General features: G+C 36.0%; 3 protein-coding genes across 5 annotated transcripts; 2 read left to right on the top strand and 1 right to left on the bottom strand.

The window, feature by feature from the left end:
* Positions 1 to 814: 814 nt before the first annotated feature.
* On the bottom strand, positions 815 to 5,316 carry LOC113727766 (uncharacterized). 3 transcript variants are annotated; one of them, XM_027252100.2, is made up of 7 exons: positions 4,109 to 5,316; positions 3,845 to 4,009; positions 3,337 to 3,360; positions 3,173 to 3,253; positions 2,966 to 3,085; positions 1,191 to 1,295; positions 815 to 1,107 (listed from the first exon to the last, which is right to left on the bottom strand). In XM_027252100.2, exons 1-7 carry the CDS (start codon positions 5,231 to 5,233, stop codon positions 1,063 to 1,065), a joined length of 1,665 nt encoding a protein of 554 aa, XP_027107901.1. In that variant the 5' UTR covers positions 5,234 to 5,316; the 3' UTR covers positions 815 to 1,062. The 3 variants fall into 3 exon arrangements, with proteins under 3 accessions (XP_027107901.1, XP_027107900.1, XP_027107902.1); XM_027252099.2 differs by having other exon boundaries at positions 3,337 to 3,378; positions 4,109 to 5,315; XM_027252101.2 differs by lacking the exon at positions 2,966 to 3,085 and having other exon boundaries at positions 3,337 to 3,378.
* A 3,294-nt stretch (positions 5,317 to 8,610) lies between these two features.
* On the top strand, positions 8,611 to 14,439 carry LOC113727765 (calmodulin-binding protein 60 B-like). The gene is made up of 8 exons (XM_027252098.2): positions 8,611 to 9,667; positions 9,759 to 9,822; positions 10,563 to 10,603; positions 10,778 to 11,259; positions 11,759 to 11,919; positions 12,032 to 12,238; positions 12,859 to 13,021; positions 13,612 to 14,439. The coding sequence occupies exons 1-8, from the start codon at positions 9,579 to 9,581 to the stop codon at positions 14,103 to 14,105; spliced, it is 1,701 nt and encodes a 566-aa protein (XP_027107899.1). The 5' UTR covers positions 8,611 to 9,578; the 3' UTR covers positions 14,106 to 14,439.
* Positions 14,440 to 16,313: 1,874 nt separating this feature from the next.
* LOC113727763 (uncharacterized) lies at positions 16,314 to 17,922 on the top strand. The gene is made up of 5 exons (XM_027252096.2): positions 16,314 to 16,713; positions 16,878 to 16,965; positions 17,079 to 17,146; positions 17,316 to 17,375; positions 17,514 to 17,922. The coding sequence occupies exons 1-5, from the start codon at positions 16,606 to 16,608 to the stop codon at positions 17,682 to 17,684; spliced, it is 495 nt and encodes a 164-aa protein (XP_027107897.1). The 5' UTR covers positions 16,314 to 16,605; the 3' UTR covers positions 17,685 to 17,922.
* The last annotated feature ends 4,912 nt before the right edge of the window (positions 17,923 to 22,834 follow it).

The following is a 22,834-nucleotide window of genomic DNA, read 5'->3' as shown; positions in this document are numbered from 1 at the left end:
GAAAACGCGATTGCAACAGAGAAGACAAAAGCGATGATCAATTGGCCTACCTCCAACGCAGTAATGGTGACAGAGTTATCTCATATACATCACATCAAAAAAAATATTACAATATTTTTTTATAAAATTATTTCAAATAATTTACTATCCAAACACACAGTAAAGCTCCTTCAAAACCTTACTGTTCTCCGAAACGAATTCGGAATTGGTCAAGAGGTATCCAAACACACTGTAGAGCTCCTTCAAAACCTTACTGTTCTCCTGAACAAATTTGGAATTGGTCAAGAGGTAAAGGCAGGCACTTGAGTGCTAGACTGTATATTTTTTATCTTCCCTATGAAAGCTCGATAATTCTCCAAAAGGGAATTTCAGTAACCACAACACAGACATTCAGAAAGTTACAATAGGATGCAGAACCCCCCAACCAAAAAAAAAAAAAATTTCTTGTTTCTCTTACCAGCGTTTTGCATTAATTGGAATCTTGAACAAGGAATTTGAGGGATGGATGATACTCTAATTATCTGGGATAATGGAGATCGGGAGGCAGTTAAATTCCATAAGCTTCCCATAGAGATAAGACTAATCTTGTTCCAAGGTCTCCAGTGATGTTCATTGTGTATTCAAAGCATCCAATTCGTGGAAAGTTTGTGGATCATGAAGGCTAGATGCAACCGAAGGAAATCGAACCCGCGAAATTTTACCTTCCACCAGCATTCTTCTTAGTTTGGAGCATTTTTTCTAGAACTCTTGTCACACTAATAGCATATACTTCAGGACTAGGCGGAAGGAGGAAAACAAATGGAAGAACAAAGAATTCTTAAAAGGCAAATTACTCGCAGGAGAAAAATGTACGCTGTTGGATTTGCTATTACACTAGAATATGAGAGCCAGCATTTACATATTTAAAGAGAATAAGAGAATCTGTTTTCTAGCCAAATTTAAGTTTCTGGTTACAAGACAAAGATGCTAACGGGATCTATGTAATCATTACAACAGATGACCTACAAATTACCAGTGTGATGTATCCCTTGTTTTGCAAGTATCTTCATCTTCTGACCACAATCAAGTGCTGCAAGGAATCATGACTGACAATTGCTTTGCAAAAACCTTTAAGGACAAAGCAAGATTTTATGAAAAGAATATAAGACAAAGACAGCGAACTTGCACAATCAAGAGACTATTTGGATTACCATTCTGAAGTTCTCCACCTCTTTGTCTATCTCTTCCTTGAGGTCCCCTGCTAATGGATGTAGAGTACAAGATGATTGAGGTTGGTTTCTTGCCTCACCAAGAACCTGCAATTCCAGAATGTCAAGAAAACATCAAAAGTATTGCCATTTCTAGTTACATTTCTCCTAAACTGCCCTGGCATAGAAGTCTACACAGAAAATTAACACAAATAGAATTAAATGCATACCCCTCCATCACTCGTGAAGAAATGGCAAGGCCCCTTAGAGCAATGACATGGGTCCTTGCTATTAGTACCCATGTCAACGAGTTAGCTTTCCTCTTAAGTGTGTAAAAGATTACATTAAGGCGCACATAGTCAACATTGGAGCATCATTGTGTCAAGTTATTATAGGTAGCATAACAAGGTGAAGCAAACAACTCAAAGAGAGACCAAATTTACAAGTAGTTTGTTCAATCAATGATATAGAGCCCGTTTATGGCTCCAAAGTACCCCCTTTTCTCACTTGCTGCTGCGTGAAAGAAAAAGTTGATCAACAAATCCTGCCCATTAAGAACCATCAACTAGAACATTTAGAAGCCTTAACACTGTAAATCTTAAACCAGGCAGAAAGATCAAGAGAGCTCCATAGCTCAAGACAACAATTTCAACATAAACTGTGTTTATGTAGTTCACCTTTCTCTGGCCCTTTCCTCAATTTGTTTACTTTCATGACCATGATTAAAGACCTAGGTTTTCTATTTTCTTCTTCTGGTGAATTGATATACATATATAATATTAAGGTAAAAAAACAAAAAGAAACACCAATTTATCTCTTCGGTATAAATCAATCATCAAAATTCTCTATCATCATGTCTTTTGAGAGAATAAATGCTTGAGACAGCACAAGTTGGAAAGAATGGATGTAATCAACTCCACTAAACAAAATCATGACAAGACAAACAACTGATCATCAAAAGACAAAATACGTGCAGCCAGGGCTCTTCGAGAAGCCATAGAAGTATGAATGAGCTAGTTCTCCTCTCCATGGAAAAAGAATAAAAAATCTAAGCAGAATACTATGCAATAAAAAAGGGCGCCAGTCATCACATCCTGCAGTTTTTATCGTTCACCCAAGAATGCTCGAATTTTAATCATCAATTAGCTGATCACCACTATTGTACTAATTCCTTCAAAGGAGCTTCACAGTCTGTGAAATGACTTTTGCTTGCATTTAGAGTAATCAGTTTGCAGCTCAAAATTTCTACCAAAGAAGCCTTATTGCATGGAAATATAAAAATCATTAGCATGCTGGGGGAATTTATGACAAAGAACCAGCATAAAACAATCAGAGCTAGGGTATTATTCTTGAAGCTGTTTCTGAGGAGTTTTTGGCATACTTGCACTGTATATTTCTGTTAGAAGGAAAAAGTTTCCAGCACAATTTGTTGAAATGTAGAACGGACACCATTAGCAGTACCCAGCTCATCTATTACTGGAGAAGAAAATTACAGCAGTTTCATCTGAAGTCTTACGGTTTTTATTTTTAGCCCTTGGATGCATAACTGTCTGAAACCTGGGTTGATCACATTTGTTCTGAACACTCTCCTCATGACACAACATAGCAAATAGATACTATGCATTTGTCATAAGCACAATCAGTGATGAACAAAAGATGAGAATCAATTGATACTTCTATAGCTGGTAGATTTGGATAGCACAGTTCCAAAACATGTAAAGCTATACCTGTACAACAATTCAAACAAAAGAAATAACAAAGTAGCGAGCAGATCTTACCAGCCTAAAACCTTCATCAGAACATGAAAATTTGAATGTTTGAATGCCTACAGACTGAAATTGCAGTACAATGGCAGATAGCCGTAGTATAGCACAAAGCATTCTGAACTTAAGCTTCACCTAAGATTTAAAGTTAGAGGCTATAAGTATTAAATAGACACAATAACATCATCATGACAGGAATTGGGATTAATTTTCCTCAGATACCTCTTCTTCAAACCCCTCCAGCAAATCAACATCAGACTTGGGAATTTTCTTTCGGTGATGCTTCACAAGTAGTCCTATTAACTGAAAGCAGATAAAAGTGCCATGAGCATGCCAAATTTAAAGAAAGGTCACAGTAGAGTTTCATTAAAGCAAAGAAAACTAACCTTAACCTCTTTGTCACTGTACCCCTGAAGATGATTACCATTCTGTATGTAAGTTCAAGCTTCTCAGAATAGGACTTAACACAGTTAAGAATAATTAAATAAAAAATGACTCCACCCAAAAGCTTGAGATTTCAACAGCTACAAGCATATTCCAAAGCATTGTCAGGATACTCAACGCTTGATAGAAGAAGGAAAGCTGAAGGTTTCAAAATGAACTTAGCCAGAGACATTCTTCCTCTTATATCTTTTATATGGTAGCAGCGGCCATGACAATTCAATTCTATTTCCGTTAATCATGACTACATCTACATGCCTCCACCATGAATATTGAACATCATAAAGCTCTTCATAATACAACAGACTAATTTGGTGTAAATTTTACCATCATATTTGATAGTTTTATGCATCTAATTCTTAACTATCGAGTTACTGTTCTATAGCAATCTAAAACTGCCAAGACGCTAGCAAATGAAAAGTTCAAAATAGAACTTCTAGAAGGATTACTCACAATTATGACTTGATAAGATTGCTTGTGATACCCTTTCTTGCCAGCATACAGACCAATATTGTGAAGCAAACAAGCAGCTTCAAGATATTCAAGGTCCTTGTCCTCAAAGCATACCACTAGCTGATTATCAACCTCATTCCACTTCTTTATCCCTTCAAATATGTCCTGTGACCATGATCAGCAAGCACACCACAACATACCAATTTTTTCTGTGTAACAAATGATGAATAGGATCCAGAAACAACTACTGCATTTTCTTTGTACCTTTGTTATCGCAGCACACATTACAGAAGCCTTCATCCTCTTCTTAGTATTGAGCCTTGTCACCAGCCTCACCACAGATCCCCACCGCACATCTACCTCCCAATCACTAGATCTTTTACAAACCTTCCTCAACATTTCTGCAACAACACCCTCACCCAATGCAAACTCGGATACCTCCATTTCCTCAATGCCAAGCCCCTCAAATATTTCCTCCAATAAAACCGCCCCTGCTAATATAAACTCAGCCCTCTTGTTGAAAAATCCCTCCCTTCTTTTCTTCCCTTTTACTCCCAAACCCTCCACCAGCTCAATCAACTCCTCCTTGTTAAATCTCCAATCCCTTTTATCAATTTCTTTAATTTCTCCTGCATTTTTCTTAGCATATCCTTTGTATACTGCCTCCTCAATTGCCTTGATTGTTCCTGATGAACCTAACACTTTATCAATCTTATACTCCTTAACTTTATCAACTAGGCCTGAATGATCTATCACACTTCTAATATGCTCCCGCATTTTCGTAATTTCTATGAACTGCTGTGTTAAAGTAACATGCCCTAATTTCAACGAAATTGCATGCAAAGTTTTCCCATTTTTACCTATGATAATTTCAGTCGACCCGCCGCCGATGTCGATAGTGAGAACTGTATCGTTAACGACCGGAATGAACTGGAGGACGCCGAAGTAAATGAGGCCGGCCTCTTCTTGACCGGAGAGGACGTCCACGTGGAGGTTAAGGTTTTGATGGAGCTTGAAGAGAAACTCGGACTGGTTGGAGGCTTCACGCACGGCGGAGGTGGCGACGAAGCGGGAATGGGAGGAGGGAATGTGGAGACAGTGCATGATTTGCTGGAATTTGCTGAGGGCGGCGATGGCGCGGTCCACGGAGGAAGGAGAAATGACCGTGGCGGCGGTTGTAGTGGCATCGAGGCCTAAGAGGACGGGCTCCTTGTGGCGGTCGATTGGGAGAAAGCGGCCAGTGGAAGGGTCAGCTCGAACAATTAGGAGCTTGAAGGAGTTCGTGCCCATGTCCACGGCGGCGTAGAGGTCATCGGCATTGTCTTTGTTGGTGAAGGCGGCGGCGGCGGCAGAGGATGATGATTCTGACAGTGTTAGACCGGTCGACATTTGCTCCGGTGGCCGGGGGGAGATTCTTTTTTTTTTTTTTTCTTATTCTTCCAAAAACAAAAAATAGTTAGCCCAAGACTTTTACTAATTAAGTGCAAAGGCAAAGTCGTCTCACAAGTCAACTCATGCAGTTGATGACTTTAAAAAATTAGAGGAAAATTGTAGTTTTGGTCCTTATATTTCAATCACACCATCAAAGTAGTCCTTAACATTTCAACGTAAAAAAAAACAAAAAACTGAGCTGACTCTCACATGAATCACATCAAAAGAAAAATTGTTAACTGCACCTTCCAATTGCAATATTTCTTTTGATGTGATTCATGTGAAATAAAACAGATAGTTAGAAATAAGGACAGACTTAATAATTGAGAAAACATGTTGACAAAATATAAACCAAAAAAAAATTTTGAAAAAATTTTACAATCCAAACAGACTTAAATTTCTCAATGTATATTTATTCTCTATATGTTTCCTCAGCCAATCATAGGGAAGGCTTTATAGGTGGAACCGAGGAAATTAGTTAAAAGTATGTATAGACTATAGACCATTTAGTGACACTACTGTTATGCTCCGTGGATGATGAGAATAGTTTTCCAATGATTCAAAAAAAATTTTGTATTTCTTACCAAAACAGGGTAGTTAAGATTGCTACTCCTCCGTCCCACTTTAATAGTTCTATTTTCCTTTTTTCGTCTGTCCCAAATTATAGTCTACTTTTCAATTGAATAATGTAGTTGTATTTTAATTTTTCTAAAATACCCTTATTCAATGTAAGTTGTTATTACTATAAATCTACCCCATTTAATGAGAGTTGATTCTTTTTTTACCATCGATTCAAGTTCCCATAAAGTTGTCCTCTAATTAATGTGATGGTATTTTAGGAAAATAGCTACCTAAATTGATTGTTCCAACAAAGTTAATTACTTTTTCTTAAACTGTGTGAAAAAAGAACTAGAACTATCAAAGTGGGACGGAGGGAGTATTTTTAAGAGTTTTTATAAAATATATATATATATATATATATATATATAATGATTTAATGTATATAAAAAAATAATTAAAAATAATATTCATCCAAAATCTAAATTTTTTTTTTTTTTACGGAAAATCACCACCAAATAAATGAAGCTCAAAGTTCAAAACAAACCTACCAAACCATAGGTAGACAAACATTCTGACTATAGGCTTCAAGAAGAGAGCTTCCTCGAATTTACTACCATGTGCTAGTTAGGGACAGATTTTTCCTAGTAAACACCGTCCAAGAAAATCCCCCAAATACTGGACTGGAGTTTCCATGGTATTTCCCACTTTCCTTTTTCCTCAAGTCAATGCCACACTAGTATTAGCAAATGACTAAAGCAGCTACTACAAAATCATGCATTCATGCCTCTTGTAATTGTCAACCAAGGCACAGCTTTGGTTAAAGAATGAGTGTGTTTGGACGGCCAATTATTTGGCCAAATATATTTGCTGACATCACCGTTACAATTTCCAATACACCTTTTTATCTTCCCAATTACCTTTTTATCTCACATACATCACATCACAAAAAGTGCTACAGTAAAAATATTTCAAATAACTTACAATCCAAACACACTCATTAATATCATTCTCGTGTTAACCTAAAACTTATTTGCATGTATGTGACTCCAAATTACTTCGTGCGATTGTGAATCCAACATAACTAGCTTTTGCATAATTAAGATTAATAGTATACCTTATTCTTTTATCCAAGTTTGGTGTTAATTGAAGATAATTAAATATGATGACAATTGACCAACAAAAAAAAAAGGTTAGATGCATTATTTGTAACCGCATTCGATGAAATTCCAGTTAACTAAGTGTGTTTGGATAACAGATTATTAGGGATAATTTTTTGAAACAAGATATTGTGGCACTTTTTTCATACGCTGTATGTGAGATAATAAAAAGTGATTGAAAAATGTGTTGACGATGCAAATAACTAAATTTCGGCAAAATAATACACCGTCCAAATTTGGTTCCTTTCTATTCCAAATGGCCGTGTACTCTCCAGTACTAATCCTTGTTTTTATGCCCGAAGCTCTCTCAAGAAACCAAACACAACTTGGTTAAAAAACAAGGGTTGACTTGAGGACATTGGCTCGTTCCCAAAAAGGGTTAAAAAAATAAGGGTTGACTTGATCAATGGTTGGTTTAACTGATAGGCACAGGATGAGTACTCCAATAGAAATGAAATAGGCTGGTAGGTAAAGAAACCAATTCTAGCATCAAAGTGTGTTCGGACAGAAGATTAATTTTTTTTTTTAAAAAAAAAATATAATACTCCCTCCGTCCCACTTTGATAGTCTTGTTTTCCTTTTTCATCTGTCCCAAATTGTAGTTCACTTTCCCATTAAGAAATGTAGTAATCTTTCAAATTGTCTAAAATACCCTTATTAAATATCTTGTTATTAATACATTGTTATTAAATACTAACCCACTACATTGAATACATTGAGCTTTTCCAATACCAATCCATTAGGTGTAGCTGATATTAATTGGCACTTTTCGTGATTAGCATAAGGGTATTTTAGGAAATTATTAATCTAAATTTATGTTTCCAACCAAATTAATTACACTTTCTTAATCTGTGTGAAAAAAAAAAACCAAGACTAACAAAACGGGACGGAGGGAGTAGTACTTTTTTACGTGATGTGTGTAAAATAAAAAAATTAAAAAATGTATCGATAATACAAGTAAATAAAATTTGCTAAATAATCGCGGTCCAAACTTATTATCCACAAAATTTAAACTTCTGCATACAAAAATAAATCAGACCCAATTCTTATTTTGTGCTCAAAGAATAAAAGAATCCGCTATTTTTCCAAAAAAAAAAGGAGCTAGATTAATTTAATCTATCACTTCTAAAACTTTGAGCTTCTAGACTCTAACTACAAGCTCGTGGGAGATGGGTTGGATTGTACAGAGAGAAGAAATGTCAGAGAGAGAGAGATTTTAACCCTCTTAATTCGTTATTTCTCACTTATACTTAAAAAAGAAGAAAAAAAAAAAAAAAAAAAGGGCCTCAGGAGCTCATCCCATTTGTGTGTCCCAGCCCTCTTATCCCACAAACAATTGTAGAACAAACGAACAAAGAAGTATAAATGTTTTTTAGTTTCTCCAATGATGATGGTGACAAACTACAAACTGCCACCAAATAACTGATAATTCGAATCTTGGATTTGTCATTAAGAACTCCACAAATCTCTCAAACGACCCAAATGGCATAGTAATAATTTATATTTGATTGTCACCAACGAAACTCGAAACTTGCCTCTGCGATGCGATCTTGCTGGGCACATATTTTAAACAAAAAAAAAAAAAAAAAAAACAGACGACTTCGCAATTGACTTGAGCTAAAGACTACCAAAAGTCTAAAAGAGCTTCCCCTCCTTCCCCCCATCTTCCTTCAAAGGTCGTTTTCTAGTTGAACAGTTGTTTTTACTCCACCAAAACGGGTCTTCATCTCAACTCCTAGTCTCTCTCGCCGAGTTGTATGTATTTATGAGTTTTTCTCCTTTCGGTTTAGCTAAAGCTGCTGAGGAATCTTCCTGCAAGTTTCTCAGAAGATCACTCTCACAAGTCACATTATCAGTCTTATTCAGCAACCCGCGTTGTTTTTAATCCTTTCGTGTCTTCATTTCAATCCAAATAGATAGCGGTTTCATTCCCTTTTTGAAAATTAACCACAAACTGCCACGCGGAGGAGTGTTTTCGACTTGTACTTTGTAGTACATTTCCAAATTAACGCGGTCGGAATTTGTTGAATTTTTAAAATTGCAGATTTTCTGATGTGTTAGAAATTTTGATTATTCCACCTTTGGCAATGGGATGACCGAAAAAGAACTCGGTTATAGTACAAAGCATAGGTACAACACCACCACCACACACACTTGTGTGTGCCCGCGAGTGTGTGTAGAAATCAAAATTAGCCTCGCGAGTGCGTGTAGAAATCAAAATTAGCCTATTTATGATGCAACACCATCACACATTCTTGTGTGTGCCCCCCTCTGTGTACAAATACACAACAGTCCCTGCATCAACTACACAGAAATTGTTGCTTTGTGTTAGTAATGACTGCACCATGATTCATTAAAGGGTTCTTTTTGTGTTTGAGTAATATGATCAAATCTAAGCTTGACTTTTAGTATCATCGCCGCATTTTATTAATGGTAAATTGAAGCTTCTAGGCAGTTGCTTATCAATGACACACTAATTTCTGTATCTATAAATATACATTGACAGTTGGGTAGTTTCTGGTGGAAGCCAGCTTTTAGATTTCGAGGAAATAGTTGTTTAGATTGTGTTTCTTCTTAGGCTTTTGATGGTACAGAAACGATACTTCTGGGAGGGGGGTGAGGAAGGCTCTGATGTCCCTAATCGTGACTCTAAGCGCAGAAATGCGTCCATCAGGTTGGTTATTTAAGCTGTAAATGAATATTCTTTATCACGGAATTGTTCTTAACTAATTGTTCCTTTTCCAAATGCTTTGTTGTGTTTGCAGGGATATGAATAAGAGTTCTATGCAAGAACTTGTGATCAAGTTGGAACCTTTTCTTCGGAATTGTGTATGCTTTTGGCTCCTTTTGCTTATAATTCATTTATTTATTTACAGAAATCGAGTATTTTTCGATTTGTGAGTTGCTGCTATTCAATTGTAATTGGAGTATAATAGCAACAGTTCATTTTTGGTGTTTCTTCCTCTGTGAACATGAAGCTTAGCATGTCCTTAGGCTTTCAAGCTTTATTTGTTTGTTAAACAACTGTTTGTAAAGCATATTTTTGTATTCATTGACTTTCCCTATCATACATTTTCTGTTAAATTTTTGTTTTAAGTCTTGTAATTCCACTGACACCAATTCCCCAAAACCTCAATAATACAAATAAAAAATAATAAAGAAAAAGGAAAAGCGTGGTCAAGCATTTTGTTTCACATTTGAACATTTGCTGCTTTATAGTTGCAATTTCACCGTTCCTGAATGGATCTACTGACTTCAATCTTCAGGAATAGGTTATTAATGATGACAATTGAGGTCTCGAGTTAAAACTACATACTTGAGCTTGTGTTGATTTAGTTGTTTTATGTTCTGAGGTCCTTGTTGAGAATTTGATATAGCTTGCGGTTAAGAGTGTTAGTTCCTAATCTAAAGATTTGACTGTCCCATCCAAATTCTGTGTATGCAGTTCTTCCTTCTGCTTCTCTTCTAGGTTAGAGTTGTTAAATAGTTGTGTGCTTTCTGATTTATTCTACCTGAGGTTTAACCAGCTATTTACCAATGCCTTATAATGTTCCCTTGTGCTTTGACAGGTAAGTCAGGAGGTACAACGTGCAATCAACTCTTATCTGAGGTTGGTTTTCGCATTCACTACTGCTTGGCTATTCTCCTTTCAAGACACTTTTTTTTTGGTGTGCTCATACATTTTTGATAGTACTAGTTTCAAAACAAGTGATGTTTTTGTGGCATTAAGATGTTAGCTGGGCATATTCACTAACATTCATCTACTTTACATTTTCTTTTGAAGGTCTCCACTCAATCAGATTGGTTCTTCCGAGGGATCACGGAACTTGCAGTTGCACTTGGATGATGAGTTACCTTCCACCCTGTTTACTGGTTGTAGGGTGGAGAAAGAGGACAGCACACTGGTTAAAGTAGTTTTGCGTGATTCTATGTCCAAGAGAGTTATAACCTCTGGACCACTTTCCTCTATAAAAGTCACTATCGTTGTGCTTGATGGTGATTTTAACAAAGATGATAAAGAAGATTGGACACAGCAGGAGTTTAACAAGAGAATTATACGAGAACGAGCAGGCAAAAGGCCACTGGTGACTGGGGCTGTGGCATTATCATTGAGGGAAGGGATGGGTTATATTGAAGATGTCAGCTTTACGGACAACTCAAGCTGGATAAGGAGTGGGAAGTTTAGACTGGGAGCAATTTCAAGTGAAGGAAGCATTAGGGAAGGAATGAGTAATGCCTTTAAAGTGAAGGATCATCGTGGCGAGTGTAAGTTTCTCTGTTCTCACAAATCTGAGCTTAGAAAAAATTTGAAACATTTTTTGACTGGCTGGTTCATAACCTGATAAATCTGTGATTATCCATCTACTGCCTCTCCTTGACGGTATTATCTATTGAACAATGAAATGCTGCTTAGCATTTTGGCGACATAGGGATAAATCATTGTTACCTATCAGCTTGGGCAGTTGTATTTTGTAAGATTTAGACTATATGTATCTAGATCTCAGATCACGCTTCAGCAGAATTTAGCGCATTTGTTAACCTTTAGTTGCCCTTATCAAGGTTAAGAACACATCAACTTGGGCGGTATTCCTGCACATACATATTGTCAGGTTGCATTATGTCTCTATGTAAATCCAGTATCTGGGGAATTAATAATTAAATAACTTCTGCCTGTTCCCCAAAAATGGGGCAGTGTCTTTTAAATTATGGGAACAATAGAGGATTTTGTCTGAGTGTTGTTGCTTTATTTATTTATTTGGTTCAGCATACAAAAAACATCATCCACCATCATCAGACGATGAAGTTTGGCGATTGGAAAAGATTGCAAAAGATGGTGCATCTCATAAAAGGTTGACTTCCCACGGGATACACAATGTGAAAGGCCTCTTGCAGTTGTACGTCAGCAATCCTTGCTTACTACGCCATGTAAGTTAATTTCCTGCTTTTGCCTGTGCGTTTACTATTAGATTAAAATAGTATCAGGTTTGTTTGATATTATTTTAGCTGAGTCCTATAATCCTGTAAATGGCTAATGTAGATACTCGGTGGTAATAAGATCTCAAGCAAGGCATGGAACTCCATCATTGAGCATGCTACCACTTGTCCTTTAGACAACAATGAGCTTTATCTGTATAAGACTGAGGATGGGACTGTTCTTGTGCTCAATTCCATTTATGACGTTGTTGGAGCAAATTTTGATGGTGAACATTACCTATCTGTAAATATGTTCAATAAATCTGAGGAGGTTTGTAATCAAATCCTAATTTATTGTCATTTCTTACTTTATTTCAATTGAGAACTGTGACACTGCATGCAATTCTGGCACTTCTTGGTCCATATCAGTCACTTTATAATTGTTAATGATCTTTCAACCATGTGAAATTATGTCCAAGGAATGTAGACTGTCTTGGCAAATAATGTATTTCTTCATTCAGGGATTAGAAGAGCCTGCAGGAACTGGAAACACCTGAAATAGCAGCACTGAGACCTAATTGCACTGTAGCTTTGGGTATTCTATGAACTGATTATTTTAACTGGGATGAAAAGAGAGAAAGAAAGAAACTCTTTTGATTTCTAGGTTTATTCAGCTCACTGGTGAACAGAATTTTTTGCTTCCTACCAAAAAAATTTTGATGATGTAAAAATAAGAATCATACTTAAGTGTGGTAGAATGGTAACATATCTTCAAGATGTACATTCCACTTCCCCACGTTCAAACCTTGCTGCAACCCTTCTACTTTCACAGCTTATTTGTTCTTTTTGCAGTGATGCTCTGATTTATCACATTTGTAGTTCATGTGCTTGTCCTGTTGAAACTGTCATCTTTGATGTTTAACCCTTTGCATTGCCCCATCTTATTGGCAGCTTTTGGTTGACAATTTGAAGCGGCATGTATACAAAAATTTGAATTACTTGGTTCCCCTTGGTGACCAGTCATTTGTTGCACACCCATTGTTGCCGCCGAATTTGCACACTGGCTCTTACTGCAGCCCAAGCATACAGAACGTTAGTTTCCAAGTTGGACAAGGTAATAATCTGTATTACATTATTTTCCTTCTCAAGGTAATTTGGGGAAGTATTTGATGCTTAATGTGGTACTGCAATATATTTCCTCACCACACAATAGCGTTCACCATCACTTTTAAAGTTCATTTAATTCTTCTGAAACCATTTTGTCTGAAAATTCTAAGAAATCACATGAAAATTGGCAAATTCCAACTCTGCATTTGAGTTTTGCAAATGGACACGTTTTATCTACCCTCCTGTGAATTATGAAATATCTTGATTAACCCCCTCTGGAAAGCAAAAATGAATGAAAAAGGCTGTAACCTGTGTTTTCACTTGAATGAATAGCTATAATTATTGTCTCATACAAGCCATGCAACTCCACGCAATTTTCATGATGGGCACGAACACTTGCATAACTGATTTCCAGAAGTGAACCTAGGTACAAATCATTATCTTCTTTATGTTGCACTGGAACTTACTATAGGCTTTTACAGATTACAGCCTGTAGAAACACTGGCTTCAGAAAGTTTCTGATCTCTTCTCTTAATTCATTATCATGTTATGGTCGTTGTCTCTATTCGGAGGTTGATAAAATCATCTTTCCTGCAGATCAAGTGGGAATGCAGGTGAACCCTGGCCACATGGAAATTGCACCAGCACATACTTGTGGGGTACAAGACAGCAACCAGTTCAAGGTTTCTGGGGCTGGGACTTCTCATCAGATGGATGCTATCAATTCTGTTTTGAACAGTGGCTTTGGTCTTACTAATTCTTACGATGAAATTCATACTGGTGGTGGACACAGTTGGGATTCCCCTGGTTCTTTGGGGCTATTTGGTTTGACTGATCAACTAGTCCTCAACAATAACTTTCCGGTTGACACATCAGCATGGCAGGAGAATGGTTTTTTAATGGCACCAGGAAATCAAGCATTTGGTGTTGTTTCTTCTGGTTTTGGCATCGGTATCCCAAGTAATGGAAAGCCTAAAGCTTGTTGGTGCAAGATTAGGGCTGTCATTAAATGGAGGATGGTTAAAAGTAGCCGCCAGAAGAGTGGAAAAGCTTTCAAGCGTAGCATTCAACTCATAGCATCCAGCTCCTGAAAAGGAGCATGGTTCTCTTCAATAGGTATCTGTTCTTTATTTCTTTGTAACAAATTTAAGCAAGTCTCATGTGCATAAGACATAAATTTCTTTCTTAGTGTAAGGGTGCATCATAGGTAGGACTTTTCCTCGTCTCTTAAACTAGAGCATGAGATGACAAATCATAAACATACCTAGGCAGAGTTTGGTTAGCTGAAATGACAGCAAATTTCTTTATTAAGCTTCTTTCTTTTGTACACAGAGCTTGTATTTGGTTCCACCCCCTTAATGGAGAGGTGAATAATGTAAGGTGTGTTGTAATGCAAGTTATAAATTTCAAGTCTTGGCTTGGTCACTGGATAGCATGTTTATTGCGTCTGTATTAATTCACAGCATGGATTTTAGACCAACACTGCATATTTCTCAGCAAAGAAACATGGCCAAGTAGCAGAAATACCAAAACATAAATAATAATGCAGTATATTGAAGCTGTAAACCAGTTCAACAGCCTAAACAGTAGTATAATGCCCCAAATACACAAAATTTGCACATTGGCATGGACCCATTGAAATAAAAAGTCACAATATCACCTATCGGTTGCTATGTTCAGCCAGTATGGCTCTTTCTCTTCGTTCCAGTGCCTCGTACTTGAGCAGCAGGAAAGAGCAAAGAAAAGTTTAAACAAGAAAGGGCAGATGGCTCAAGAATGATATCTTGCAGGCCTTAGCCTATGTAGATTTTTTATTTTCTTTCTTTATATATGCTCTAGAGTCTGGACTATTGACATATTTTTTTCGAGCATCCTGCAATCTTTCCCATTGGAGGGGAGGTTCACGTCCATGGTAAGACATTCTTAATAGCCAATTGGATAAAATCACTTCAACTCCATTATCCTGCTCATTTGTCGTACCGCCAACAGAAAAAAAAAAAAAAAAGAAAAAGAAAAGGCAAAAGGATTGTCCTAGGGGTGCAATTCAATCCAACAGCTTTGACTGGAACTCGGTCAATGACGAGTTTGAGTCAAGCTCGAACTGCTCGATTGAGGTTTCGAGTCAAGTTTAAATATGTATATCATATATTCGAGAGTTCGTCAAGCTCTATCGAGTATTCGATGTAATATTTAATTAATATATTATAAATAATAAAATTACCTTTTTAAGTTGATTATTTGCAATATTTACGACCCTAATCGTTTGTCGAACTCGAGTTCGAGTAGTGCTACTAGGTATCGAGTTCAAGCTTGAGTACGACGATTCTCGAACTCGACTGGACTCGATGTCACCCTTAGATTGTCCTACTAAAAAACTAACTAGCAGGGGTAAAATTTATGCCAACGAAAAGTCAAAAACTTTTTGTCACAATAACGAACGTTTTGCCGTTCAAAAAGAAAAAAGAGTATAATACAGTAAACTCCCCTGCCAATATCTTTATCCCACTCTTCTCCCCCTATTTTTTTAATTTATTGATTGATTTAATCATAATCAATTAATTGAGAGGAACAAGTCTCAATAATGTGAATTTCCCTGAAAGCTTATCTTGTTTAGAACTTTAGATTAACCTCTCCTTTTGTCTGAAGACATATAAAAGTACTTGCTTACACATCGGTTCAAATACATTTCCATCGATTCAACCTCATCTAATCCTTAGTGGTAGCAGAAGTAGGCATTCTTTTATATTAATTAATTAATTTTTTTTTTGTTTCCTTGGCTAGATCTTTTCTGAACTGAAGAAAGGGCAAGGAGGTTTAGGCAAATCTACCATCCACAAATTATGGTAGTTGAGGGAGGTTCCATCAAATTAACAAAATGAACAACTATTGGATTCAATTAGCAATTGAATGAGATTGAAAATTAAAGGGAATTAACCGTGGCATTTTATAGCCACTTCATTTCCTCTTACACTGTAATTAGAATTAAACTTAAAAGATGTTTTTTTTTTTCATTTTCAAATAAAAGGAGGGCTTCATCAATAAATAGGCAAAAAGTCATATCCATTCACCCAGGCCTGAGCCTGAACCGTGGGGCGGCGGTCCAATTGGTTTCCTTCCCGCTCCCGCCTTTTCTTTAAACCTTGACCATAACCCAATAACCCGGCAAAGCACAGACCCATCCAGACGGACCCTCTCAAATTAAATCCCCCGACGGGTGGCACGACCGTAAATTCAACCATGCTCAGACCCAATTCCACAACCCGCCCAGAAAATATCTTCTCCATCCCAGGAAGTCCCACATCTCTCGAACTTTCTTTCGTTTCTGATATCTCCTCTGCTCCGCAACTTTTCTTTACTCTCTCAGATATTTTCACCCCATCTCTTTCCCCCGCCTTCAAGAGAATATTACCTTTTTCAGAACTTCCCCCATATATTTCTCTAGCTCTTTTTGCCACCTCTCAACCTTGTTTGTGTATCAGCTCTAGCAACCATTCCATGGTTTAATTGGCAACTGAATTGTTGCTGTTTCTTATGCGATTTTTTGGAAGCGGTTCGTAATTAGGATTCGAAAAGTTTAAGCCGGATTCCGGTATGGATAGACACGGAGGATCCAACGGATCTTGCTTCTACTCCGTTCTCGGGATCCGTAAGGATGCCTCCTTCTCCGACATTCGCTCCGCTTATCGCAAGCTCGCCATGGTACTTGCTTTTTCTTGTTTTCTTTTGGCTAAATTCTCTTAAAAATTTGTTCTTTCTTTGTTTTTTTTTTTTTTTTTTAATTCTGGGGGGTCGGAATTCACTTCAAAATTAACCTGAATAAAAAGGTGTGAAATTTATCTGTCTGTGTGTGGATGTATGTGAAGAAATGGCATCCTGATAGATGGACTAAGAATCCGACCGTCGCTGGAGAAGCTCATCGGAGGTTTCAGAAAATTCAAGAGGCATATTCAGGTTAATATACACTGACTCTTAAAGTCTGCTAAATTTTGACGGCGCTATGTTTTTCTGTTTTTTTGTTTCTTTGATGCTGAATTGACGGCCGTTTGTTGAATTGGTGGTGGCAGTGCTCTCCGACGAGGGGAAGAGGTCAATGTACGACGCCGGATTCCTTGATCTACTCGAGGAGGACGAGGTTCGCTCCTCCCAACGAATTTTGTTATTAAAATATTCTCAGATATTCTCTCCTCCTCATTTTAATATTTCCCACTTGAGATTTTTTTGTTCTCGCTACGACATCGTTTCTTGTTCAGCCCTCGCACAGATCATGACTACTGATTTGGCCCTGACCTTTTGGTATGCAGGGGATGGGTGATTTCCTGCATGATTTGATGAACATGATGGATAACAACGTGGGGGCAGAGGTATGAAACTATTGATACGTGTTAAGGGTATAAAGGTAATTCTAGATTTTTCAAGGAATCTTGCAATGTGGCTGATAAATACTTATTTTTTCTTTTTCGGTTTTTCTTTTTTATTTTTTTGTGGGGGAGTGAATAAAGGAGGAGAGTTTGGAGGATCTGCAGCGGACGTTTGTTGAGATGTTCGGTGGTGATTTGGCGAAGATGATGGAGAGTGATGATCAGACGACTAGGAAGAGAACACGGGACAGTGGGTCCAGCGTAAGGGCAGCTCCAAAACGGGGCAACAGCTGTGGAACGTCATATCACTGACGGTCTGCTTCGTACCAGATCATGGCCTTTGGCATTTTGTGGTAGAAAAAAAAAATTATATATATGGCCTATGATTATGTACTTAATTCTTCAATTAGTAGGTGCAAATTTTAGACTAAAGGGGAACTAACTGTCAATTTGGGGGGTAGATTAGGCAAAGTGCCACAGCTAATTTGGCTCTTTTTGGACTTTTTCCGTTGTTCGGTGGTGCAAGGAGGATTCCTAATTGCTTTGGTAACAGAGCTCTTTTTATTTTTATTTAGTATTTTTGGAAGGAAGCTTTTTTTATTCAAATAAACAAACATACATGTTTGTGGCTACACAATTAGATGACCCGAGATTAGCATTCTTTCAATGTCTGTCTATACGAGCGGTGTCTATTCGAGATTTTAGACTTTTGACGTTTATTCATATAGTCATTCAATCATACCCTCTAAAATTATTCTCAACTCGGCATCCCGCCCGCACGACTCTTCATTCCTTCTTTGACCTTATCTTTTTGCAATTGAAAACATACGTGAAATGGCAAGCCATCACCAAGTATGTTGCTCAAAATGATACAGCTTGAAAGGCAATGCAATGAATTTCAGTTCTTAAAAACCAAATTCAAATTCCTGTAACTTCGTTTGGTACATTTTTTTTTGTGTCTGGAGTGCAAAAAAATTTGGATAGTTATTATTTGATTAAAAATTATTTATTTGCATCATAAATATAATTTTAATATATATATTTTTTTTATCTTTTTAATTGCCTTAGCTGGGAGGAAGAAAGAATGGAAGAAGACAATAATTTATGCGTGTTAATTTGGAGGGGGTGCGGTGTGTGTGTGTGTGTGTTTTTTTTTTGGGGATACAATAAAATATTGTATAAGGGAGGTAACTGATGCTTGGAGCATAGTATTGCATTTCGGCAAAGTCTGTGTCAGAGTCGTGGGGATATGGAAGAAGGATTCCAGCGACACGCAACTTGGGATATGGCAAGTTTCCATATCCTTTCCTCTTTGAGCGGCTGACCACAATAAAAATGTTCTCAATTGATTACCAACCCTTGGGAGGACCTCAATTGGGTTTATAAGTCCATGGAGGAGGACCTAAAAGTTGCGGGCTTTTGAAATTTTTTTTGAGGTCTAGATTTATAAAAGTCGGATTTCTATCTTTTGTTAGAAAAAGTCAAGAAGATTACCAACCCTTTTAAGCAAAAACTTGGATGGACTCGGTCCATATCCCCACCCATGAACGTTGGAGCGCCAGATCTTTCCTCGTAACCAGGGTTAGCAGATTCCTCTTCTTGTATTTTTTAGTCTCCTTGGGAGGCCGAAAAAAGAGGATAAAGGACCAAAAAAACTTTTCAACCTTTCTTCAGGATGGTAGTCAAGGTTTTCAAAACTATGGGTGGTAGTAGTTGGAGAGAGTTTTAGGCATAGTTGTTAGGATCGCGATCCAGATCGTTGGATCGTACGATCCTACGATCCGGATTAAGACTAACGATCCAATCTACGATCTTGATACGATCCTACTATTTTCAATAAATTAAATAATAATTTTAGTATTTTGACTATATCTTTGTGTATAAAACTCGAAATTGAGTGTCGTTTGTTGCGTTGTAAACTATATTCAGAATGCTTTAAATTCATGTAAATAATTAAGCCCAATTCCAAACCTAGAAAATTTGATGAATCTTTAAATTTGACTCATATAATTCACTAAAGTGAATAAATGATCTTTGTTATAGGTTATCACATGGAACTAGTGTTTTGTGTCTTTATTATAATAAATTAATATGGTTTAGAGCTTTTAGAAATGAATTAACCTTAATTAACAATATAATTATATTGATTGCACATGAATTACATTATTTGTTACTATATTTATGAATTGCAAACTTAAAAATTATAAATATGACAATTTATTACATTTTTTTGTAAGATCTACCGATTCTACGATCCGATCTTGCAAACCAAAAAACGATCCTAGATAGGATCCCGATTTTGAAAACCTTGGTTTTAGGTAAATTGGTGTCTTTGGTTAAATCTTTTTCCTTGGATTATGAAGAAGACTAATAAGAAGTATGAAGTTGTTTTTCAAAAAAAAATTCTCAAGAAATAAGGATCTTCATATTCGGCAACAACTCCAACCTAATTAGCATTTTTACAAAAATTCACCAATTATTACTACACAAATCTAAGGTTTGCTTGTGTCTCTTTGCTTTTGGAACGATAAATAAATCATATTTAACAAGCCATTGATAATTAATTATTGAATTATTCTTTTCATTTTTTCCTTTTGCTCTGCAAAGCTTTGGAAAACTAATAGATTACTTGTGTTACCTATAATGCTAAAATGGGCTATTTATGTTCAGTTTTTTTTTTTTTCCTTTTTCAGGTTATGTCAATGAAGCTCAAGAAATTGGAGTGAATATGGAAGATGCACGAGGATTTTCTTGAAGACTTGGTTATGGACGAACTGATAGTTTTGTATTTTGTAGAGTCCGTTTGGATTGGTCATTTTTTTAAAAATAAATTTTTCAAATACAATATTACAATAATACATGAATAAAAATAAATCAAAAAATATTTCATTCATACAATATAGCAAATATTTAAAAAAATATTTATAGTAAAATTTTTTCACATATACTACTACAATAAAATTTTTCATAAACGCTCCAAAAAAATAGCTAATCCAAATCGAGCATTATTTTTAGCCTTTCAGGTCAAGACAGCCACGTGTGGTTTTGAGAGCCGCGAGGTTCATGGGTGGGGCCATGGACTAGGTTCATCCAAGTATTTGCCCATCGTGGATGTAACTCTAAACTGGGCCAGTTCATGGACCCAGTAGTCGAGTCCATAACGCAACTATCCAAACCAATAATTAAACTACAGATTTGATTTGAAAAACCAACAGAAACCAATCCATCTCAAATAACAAACGAAAATACATTGCCTTTCCTATCAGATTATATTAAAAATTAATTTCATTTTTTTTCAAACAAATAGAAAATTTTGTACAAGCTTCTTTCCATTTTTCAAATCCCTATCTCAATTCTTCTTTTGTAGATTGATTTTTCAGATAGATTTTGTTCGTGTTCTTAAATTAAACTATCATTAGTACCTAAATTACTTAAATATAACACCAATTCAAAAATTCGCCAATTTTTTGATTTCCAAAAGACGACCACTTAATAAACAGTATTGCTCATAAATTTGGCAATTGGAACAAAAATACCTTCCAATGCTCAAATAAAAGATTATAAAGAAAGGTGAATTTGTTTTTTTTTTATTGATTGATTTTTTAAAATTAGTCTTCTTTGTATCTTCCTCAAGCGTAAATCCTTTTGAGTGATGGTGATTTTTTTTTTTGGGGTGCTCTCAACTTGTTTATTCTTTCCCCTCAAGTCAATTTATGTTGCATTCAAAAGGTTTTGTTGAGCATACGAGGATTATTTGTTACGAAGGATACTTCGTTAAAAAAAAAAAATTCAATTAGTAACTTCAATGATATTTTAATTTCATTTCAATTATGGTTTTGTGTTCTTAAGATGACTCGTTTAATGTACTCTTTCAATTCCAAATACACCGATCCTTTTTTTTTTTCATGTTTTTCGATTCACCCAATTTCTTTAAACGCCTTGAATAAAAGAGTTTACAAACACCCCACGCTTCGTTGCGCGAAGTTTAAATTAGACAACAAAAAGGAGACAAAGGGTTCCCTAATTTCTATGGATCAAAACAAAAGAAAGATAAAGTTAAAAAAATATAGAATTCTATGACCCCTTTTGAATTCCATTCCCTCAATTTTTATCTCTCACCAAATATAATACTTTAAATTTTAAATAGTTTAACAATATTTAATTTAAGGATCAATAGTACTCCTTTTACCATCAATTTCAATTGTAAATAAATGGGACCCTTGAATATTCCATTTCACCAATATTACCCAAAGGTCCCAATCCTAATCAAATGAAGTCTCAAGAATAGAAAGCATCGGTCACCTCCACCGTCCATGCAACAGGAAGCTAACTTGTTTGCCCGCAACTTGCACCTCTAAAATTCCATGAATTTATGGATATTTTGACTTCTTCCCTTGACGTGATTTTTGAATGATAGTCATGATTTTCGTATGTAAAATGAAATCTAGGGATTGGCGCAGGCTGGATATCCGTCCCGTCCATCATTTGATTGATTTGACCCGTACCTTGTGAGTCAATCATTTTTTAATCATTATTCATCCCATATATCAGCGGGTACCCTAGGAGATAAGGTCAGGTCAACGGGTACCCGTCCCGCTCTACTTATGATTTATTTTTTTAAAAAATAATTTATACTAATTTAATTTTATATTTTACACATTCATCTAAGATTTAATAAAGATTTTTTTCTCAAAAAAAAAAAATTCTCCCACAAAGAAAGAAGCACGTGAAGAGAATACAAGAAAAAGGAAAAATAATTAAAATAATTAATCAATAAAAGTTTGAAATAAGTAGCATATTTTTTAAAATATATTTTCCACATTAATTCAACTTCTTTCTATAAAACATAAGATCATGATTTCTACAAATAAATCTTGTAAATAAATTATAGTTTCTCATATTTGTAATGCAATTTGTTCAATGAAATTACTTATTTAGCTTTAAAAATATTATTTTATAATATGTGCATAAAAATAAATTATATATATATATATATATATATGCGGAGTGGATCGAGGCGGGTACCCACGAGTTTTTTAAGGTGTGACCATAACATGCTCCGCTTCTTAGCGGGTATCCGACCCTCTTTTGACCCAATTAAATAATACAGATCAGGTATCCTAATTTTCGAATCGGAATGAATCGAATATGTTGAGTTTTCGGGTTTGCGGATAATTTTGTCCACCCTTAACGAAATCTACACGTTTAATTTTGGCATAACCTAAGGACTTGATTGGTTCAAATTCTATAATCACCATCACTGTTTTAAAATGAATTTATTTGTTAATTTGAATTTAATTCAGGTAAAATGGCCTTATAATAAATTGTGTACTTCTAGAAACAAAATTTTTTTTCAAGTCCTCATTTTATTGCCTCGGTAATTACTCAAACATAATCAGAATGGTGCTAAATTCAGGCATGTTTGTTGTTGTTTTTTTCCATTTTTGTTTTCTTCCTGTTCT

This window comes from Coffea arabica, chromosome 2c, assembly GCF_036785885.1.
Source record: "Coffea arabica cultivar ET-39 chromosome 2c, Coffea Arabica ET-39 HiFi, whole genome shotgun sequence".
Lineage (NCBI taxonomy): Eukaryota > Viridiplantae > Streptophyta > Magnoliopsida > Gentianales > Rubiaceae > Coffea > Coffea arabica.
This window is presented reverse-complemented; position numbering and strand designations above follow the sequence as displayed.

What these genes read in the sequence shown, in the direction of transcription:
- LOC113727766 (XM_027252099.2), bottom strand. Translation starts at nt 5,233, where the DNA reads ATGTCGACCGGTCTAACACTGTCAGAATCATCATCCTCTGCCGCCGCC. An exon ending in TGGAGGGGTTTGAAGAAGAG is followed by an intron (nt 3,086 to 3,172) that starts GTATCTGAGGAA and finishes TTTAAATCTTAG; the next exon opens with GTGAAGCTTAAGTTCAGAAT. An exon ending in CTGATGAAGGTTTTAGGCTG is followed by an intron (nt 1,296 to 2,965) that starts GTAAGATCTGCT and finishes CTGGAATTGCAG; the next exon opens with GTTCTTGGTGAGGCAAGAAA.
- LOC113727765 (XM_027252098.2), top strand. Translation starts at nt 9,579, where the DNA reads ATGGTACAGAAACGATACTTCTGGGAGGGGGGTGAGGAAGGCTCTGAT. An exon ending in AACCTTTTCTTCGGAATTGT is followed by an intron (nt 9,823 to 10,562) that starts GTATGCTTTTGG and finishes GTGCTTTGACAG; the next exon opens with GTAAGTCAGGAGGTACAACG. An exon ending in ATCCTTGCTTACTACGCCAT is followed by an intron (nt 11,920 to 12,031) that starts GTAAGTTAATTT and finishes TGGCTAATGTAG; the next exon opens with ATACTCGGTGGTAATAAGAT.
- LOC113727763 (XM_027252096.2), top strand. Translation starts at nt 16,606, where the DNA reads ATGGATAGACACGGAGGATCCAACGGATCTTGCTTCTACTCCGTTCTC. An exon ending in AATTCAAGAGGCATATTCAG is followed by an intron (nt 16,966 to 17,078) that starts GTTAATATACAC and finishes TGGTGGTGGCAG; the next exon opens with TGCTCTCCGACGAGGGGAAG. An exon ending in ATCTACTCGAGGAGGACGAG is followed by an intron (nt 17,147 to 17,315) that starts GTTCGCTCCTCC and finishes TTTGGTATGCAG; the next exon opens with GGGATGGGTGATTTCCTGCA.